Raw genomic sequence first — 6,503 nt, 5'->3', positions numbered from 1 at the left:
GAAAACCATGACTGTTGCCTTTGAAACTGCTGCAGATTATCCTCCCACTAAGCACATCACAATTATTTCATAGGCCAGTTTTTAAATGGAAAAATGCAGTAAAAAACGATCCTCTAAAGTTCTCAGTCAAAGATCAATCTGTTTTTAATGGTCAGATGTGCTGAAGGAATGTGGTGTTGAAAATGAATCAGTCACATATTAACAATTATGAAAGGACCGATAAAAGAAGAGCGTCGTTGACACTAAATTCCAAAGGCTTGATATTTTTGTGCCATACTTGCACCGTGATTTGCATTATTAACCAGTCAAACTGTTTTCTTGGCTGTTGATTGCAAATGAATATCTTCACTTTAAAATTAAAGTAGGTCGGCAGTACAAAACAGGCAATAAAAAGGTGTTTTGGGAAAGTGTGAGTCACCTCAACCAACAGAGCCATGAATGGCCAAAACATTATCCAGTTTCCTGCAGCGGATTGCGAGATCAGCCGTGGACAGACACAGAGGTGCACACCCACTCACTCACGCATGCGATCACCTGATTCTCCAGGTGGAGATAAAGATTAAAGTAAATTAAATCCTTACAATTGAAGACGACAAACGTTAAAATGTAAAAATCTTTTTATTATTCATCCCCTAAAGCTATATACAGTAAAAAAGAAAGAAAAAAGAATGAGCTCATCCACAAATAACTTCTTTAATCCCTGGAACAAGTTGTCATAAACATAAAAATAGTGAAAAATATAGCAAATCTGGAAGTCATTTCTAAAATATCTTCAAATAGCTATTGATATGAATGTGTGCATGTTTGTATCAAATGAAGCCCGATCAGTTGAGGGAACAGTTCTTGGGAGGTTCGTTGCTCATTACTCGTCCAGTGATGAGGCTAGAAAGAGGAAAAAAGTCAGAATGTTTACGTGTTTTGTATTCGCTAAACTGGCTATTAGCATAGCATCAGTGTTGGTGACTCACTGTCTTTCCATACTCGGAGGTCAAAGCATCACCACTGCATCACGACAGGTGAGCTTTCCCCACTGGTACGGCCACGGTGGTTAGAACCTGGTTCTGGAAAACAAATCTCTGGACGCGTTCAAAGACCCAGAGGAAGACGAGGAGGACGCTGACGTATTGAATCCAGGCAAATTTGATGGTTTCCCAGAAGCCAGGGCGATAGGTGGCAGGAGGAACGGTTAAGGCAGAAAGGATGAGGATAACTTCACAGCAACATCCTGAACATCGATGGCTTCAAACTAATATTTGCAGACAAATGCTTCTCTTTGCTCTGCTGGCCGCGCCTGTTTTCACTGCATGTTTGCGTGAAATGGATGGAGCTTGAAGACTTAATGAACAATAAAAAGAGTGAGGAACAACTCCCACTGAGGGTATATGTTCACCTAAACATATTAGCTAAATAAACAACTCTCTTATTTCAGCTTTGTTTACCAAAGTATCTCCCAGTACAATGGAGGTGAAATAACTACTCACTAATACCTGGCTACTCATGATGCCTCACAGGGAGCAGTTTTCATTGGGAACTTTCCTGCACCAAAAGACGGATATATTATCTCGGAGGGATAAATAGAAAATAAATACAAAAACGACATCTCTGCACCGCATCTATACATTTTTTTCTCCATTAATAAACAAATGTCCGGCGCAAAGGTGCTGTAAAATATACAGATTTCTCTCTCTCCAGAAACAAGACACACACACACACACACACTTCACTGAAACACATAATTACTGTGTTTTGTGCGGATGTAGCCGAGCACAGCTTGAGTATTGTATTTTCAGCATTACATTAAATGGACTTGCACTTGTAAAGCGCCTGTATAGCGATAGTATAGTAATGCAACAATATCTTCTAGCCACACTCAGAGCATTCCACATTTGCCCATGACTGCTGTTTCTCAACATGACGATGGTTGAGCTTTGGTTGAACTTTCACGCTGAGGACAGAAACTACAGAACAAGACGTGCTTCAGTTTGATGGCAACAAGCCGGTCGCTGAGGCTGAGGAAGTGCGCGCGCATACATAAATCGCCTTCAGAGTAAAAGCAGTGCCGTTGTATTGCATTTATGGCGTGCATCTTATTTATTTATTTTTCTTTTTTGATTGACCTCACGCGGGCCGGACTGGGAGAGCCGTAAGATGCCCAGGTCTGAACTACGCCGTCTGGGAGAGATTTAAAGTGCAGCACCAAAAAAAACGAGTTAACGCACAATCAAATAATTAACACCGTTAATAGTTTGCTGCCCAGCCCTAATATAAACATGTAACAAATGCTTTATAACCCACTTTAATGTAGTTGTATGCAGATATGTGTCTTAATGTATTTGTCAATAAGTATGACTGTGGATACCCAGATGCTGGCTGCTGCATAAACTGATAATGATTAACAATATAGTAAAACACAGCTGTAATAATATAAAATATGTCTTCATCGGAGACGTTATGATCATTGATGAATACAGTACATTAATAAACACTATAATCCTTTTCACAACTACAGTATAGTGAGTTATAAACAATTCATAATATGTATATATTACTTGTAGAACGCGTTAAATGGGGGTTAAGATAAAGTGTAGTTATGTCATAGAAAATGATGTAAAAGAATAACACCCTCCTGCATTTATTAAAGGATATCTAATGACCTCCACCGGGTACCGGATCTCAGCGTTGAGCTGAAAGGGAGAGCCAGCGGCGCGTCCCACAGTCCAGACTGGCATGGGACAGGACAGCACTGTGGTCACTGTGGGCGGGAAAAAAGACAGAGAGCGAAAAGTGAGAGCCGTCAAATTGACATAAATACAATATCCACGTGTAGTGCAGTGGGTGAAATATGTACGGTTAAAGTCACGCTCAAAGGTCTCACAGAGAACCAAAGAAGAGGATTTGTCAACTTACAGTTTCTTTCCTGGTAGCTCCGAATGATATTACCAAGGTCGTACGCACTTGCAAAGGGGCTGGAGCCATCGATCACCGACACCTTGGGGGGAAAAAACACCTTAAAGCTGAGGGAGGCAATTTATTTTAGAAGCATATAATATTTTTTGAAATTCTCCTTAAATCCAGATAGCAATAAATCTAATTATTTGGTATGGGTACCTGCTGCCACTCTGCCAGTGCACTCATTGTGCGTGACCAGTCTTTAACAAAGCTCGGCAGACATACGGCTAAAGCTAGCGAGCATTGTTTACCTTCAATGTGATGATGTTGGTTGTTTTATGCAAGTAAGACTTGAGGAAGGTGGATTCTTTTAGCTCATTGGTGTCAAAATCAAGACCCGCCACTTCATTTTATGTGGCCCACGACAGCTTGAAAGGCAAATGATCGTCTTAAAATTAAAGTCTATGCTGCTTTACAGTGTACAGTCACCATAGACTACATCTATCGCAAATTGATTTCCCGCTAATGAACGGCATCCTACTGCGAGAAAGCCGTGTTTCCATATCGCCGTTTAACTAAAGACAAGTGATTAATGTGAAAATGATCGACAAATAATCCCAAAATGTCCAAAAAGAGAAAGATTGACGCAGAGGGAAGAACATTTAAAGAAGATGGGAAAGTGAATACTTGTTCGAGGAGAGAAACTGGCAAGTCTTCTGTGTTATGAGGAAGTGTCGGTGAGGAAGGAAGACAATTCACGTCGCCGCTTTGACACCAAACACGGAGCCAAGTACGCTAAATTTAGCCTCCAAGAAAAACATAGTTGTCCAAGATGTAAAGGTATGTGAGCAGGTGAGCCCCAGACCACAGACAGGTATGTGAGCAGGTGAGCCCCAGACCACAGACAGGTATGTGAGCAGGTGAGCCCCAGACCACACCTGTCACACATGTTCTGACAGCTCACAATGAGTTGCTGGACCAGAGTTAGGTCTTTCTCAACTGTGACAAAAGCTTTGAACAAAGTGAATGTAATAACGTGCATTTGATCTTTGTCTTTATTCTCTTTTTTTAAAGTTTGATCTTTGATATCTTTGGTGTGGGTTTCTTTACCCTACAGTAAATGGATTTCTGTTGTAATAACAGAGAAATTTGCTTACTTATATTTTTATATTTATATAAATGCATGTACAATACTTTTACACTTGCATAAACAATACTCAAATGCAAATATGTTAGGGAGTAGTTTATACAGTGTTACAGTTACAGGAACGACGGAGAGAGAGACGCTCTTCCCTCTCCAGGAGGAGCGTGGGAACTCCGTCCTCCTCGCTCAGAGGAAATCCATACCATAATAACACTACTTTAGGAGCAACAGATGGGGTCTGGCGGCACCACCGTTCTGGGCTGCTGTAGAAATGTGGCGGTGCAACATGGAGGACTCTGGGAAGACGACCCGCTCCTTATGTAGATAAGAAGGTTCATTCTAAGCCAATGAAAACACTCAGATTCTTAGTTTCAAGTGATCATAAACTAATGAAAACATAGTTATGGATATTATATTCCGTTTCTGATCGATCTGATAGATCTCCCTAAATGCTACACACTACTGTAAGTAAGTTGTAAGCACATTTGTGGGAAGACTACATCTCTTCACTAACATGTGCCTCCCATTTCAGCTCTTCCATTCAATCACCCGCCTCCTCCCGATTCATAAAAGTGCCCCCTTTTCACCAAAAAACAGAGATGGAGAACAGGCGGACGGAGAGCGCTCTCACGTTGTACGTGTCGCAGAGGCCCCGGTGGGGCAGCGGGGTCCTCTGCAGGAGCCTCAGGTCCCCGCTGACCGACAGCTTGGCTCCGGGGACGGGAGAGGAGTGTTGCACGTAAGCCAGGCTCTGCATCACCACCGTGGACATCCGCTGCAAAGACATAGACTGGACTTTAGCGGGACTTTGGACTGAGGCAGGTGTGGATAGGCCAGGTGTGGAATACTTACAAGATATTTGCATGTTGCTACTGTGCTATGTGTGTGTGTGTGTGTGTGTGTGTGTGTGTGTGTGTGGCCTGCGGGTAGAAACTGTTTGTCAGTCTTGTGGTTCTGGACTTCAGACTCCTGTAGCGTCTGCCTGATGGCAGGAGCCAGAATAGTCTGTGCTGAGGGTGTGTTCTGTCCCTGATGATGTGGTGTGTTCTGTCCCTGATGATGTGGTGTGTTCTGTCCCTGATGATGTGGTGTGTTCTGTCCCTGATGATGTGGTGTGTTCTGTCCCTGATGATGTGGTGTGCTCCGTCCCTGGTGATGTGGTGTGTTCTGTCCCTGATGATGTGGTGTGTTCTGTCCCTGATGATGTGGTGTGCTTCGTCCCTGGTGATGTGGTGTGTTCTGTCCCTGATGATGTGGTGTGTTCTGTCCCTGATGATGTGGTGTGCTCTGTCCCTGGTGATGTGGTGTGTTCTGTCCCTGATGATGTGGTGTGTTCTGTCCCTGATGATGTGGTGTGCTCCGTCCCTGGTGATGTGGTGTGTTCTGTCCCTGATGATGTGGTGTGTTCTGTCCCTGATGGTGTGGTGTGTTCTGTCCCTGATGATGTGGTGTGTTCTGTCCCTGATGATGTGGTGTGTTCTGTCCCTGATGGTGTGGTGTGCTCTCCTGGTTACTTACAAGGAGCTTGTAGCTGAAGGTGAGCAGCAGTTGGACACTGTACACCTGTTCCTCCGGTTTTAGGGGCAGCTGCAGTTGAAAAACAAGGAGATCCGCCTTCCCGTCCTGGTTCTGGTCGTCCTCTCTCACCTGGAGAGTGTGTTCACCCACACAGAAAAGGAAAAGAAAAGAAAAAGCATACTGATAAGTAGCTTTGCTGGGACGAGTCTCCAATATTTAACGTGATTACTATGAAGGACACTCGTGTTCTCACAGAGACAGAAGGGATCCGCAGGTTGGCCCCCAGCATGTTGTTGAGATGCGGGAAGGTGCTCCAGGCCACGTGGTCTCCCCGAGTACTGGTGGCTGCCACCAGCAGAGTCTGGTACTGGAACCGCACCACCGGCTGCTCCTCGTAGGTGCTCCTTTTGATCCAGAAACCTGAAGATGACATGACGTCAAACAGAGAATGTTCACATTACAAGACATGTCGATTAAAAAAAATATATATATATCTATAAGTCACAGAAGCAATTCAATTCAGTTTATTTTATATAGCCCAAAATCACAAATTCTCCTCGTAGGGCTTTACAATCTCTACACATAACATCCCTGTCCTGGGACCTCACATCAGGTCAGGAAAAACTTCCCAAATAAAGATAGTAAAACCCCTTTCACAGGGAAAAAGGGAAGAACCCTTCAGGAGAGCAACAGAGGAGGATCCCTCTCCCCGGGTGGACAGAAGCAATAGATGTCATGTGTACAGACTAAATAACGGCACGTTACATGAATATAGCAGCGGTCCCTATAGCTGACGTCACTGTACCGTGGCTCCTGTAGGCAACGAGCAGAGGGGAGATGTAGGTGAGGCCCAGAACAACCACCAGGAACAGGGTGGCTTTCGTGCAAACACTCGTTTTGTACCGAATCAACGCCGGGTGAGAGTAGACATCATAGAACGCCATGGGGAGCT

The 6,503-nt window shown here is 43.9% G+C and overlaps 1 protein-coding gene across 1 annotated transcript; it reads right to left on the bottom strand.

Moving 5' to 3' along the window:
- Positions 1–637: 637 nt before the first annotated feature.
- Positions 638–6,495, bottom strand: tmem231 (transmembrane protein 231; the record flags this gene model as incomplete). The annotated part of the gene is made up of 8 exons (XM_079224351.1): positions 638–882; positions 969–1,184; positions 2,661–2,752; positions 2,908–2,989; positions 4,665–4,808; positions 5,552–5,680; positions 5,805–5,971; positions 6,357–6,495. 7 exons carry the CDS (start codon positions 6,493–6,495, stop codon positions 1,008–1,010), a joined length of 930 nt encoding a protein of 309 aa, XP_079080477.1. The 3' UTR covers positions 638–882; positions 969–1,007.
- Between the last annotated feature and the right edge of the window lie 8 nt (positions 6,496–6,503).

This window comes from Taurulus bubalis (assembly GCF_910589615.1).
Source record: "Taurulus bubalis genome assembly, chromosome: 9".
In the NCBI taxonomy this organism is placed as follows: Eukaryota; Metazoa; Chordata; class Actinopteri; order Perciformes; family Cottidae; genus Taurulus; species Taurulus bubalis.
Note: the sequence above shows the minus strand (reverse complement) of the source record. Positions and strands in the feature narration are given on the sequence as shown.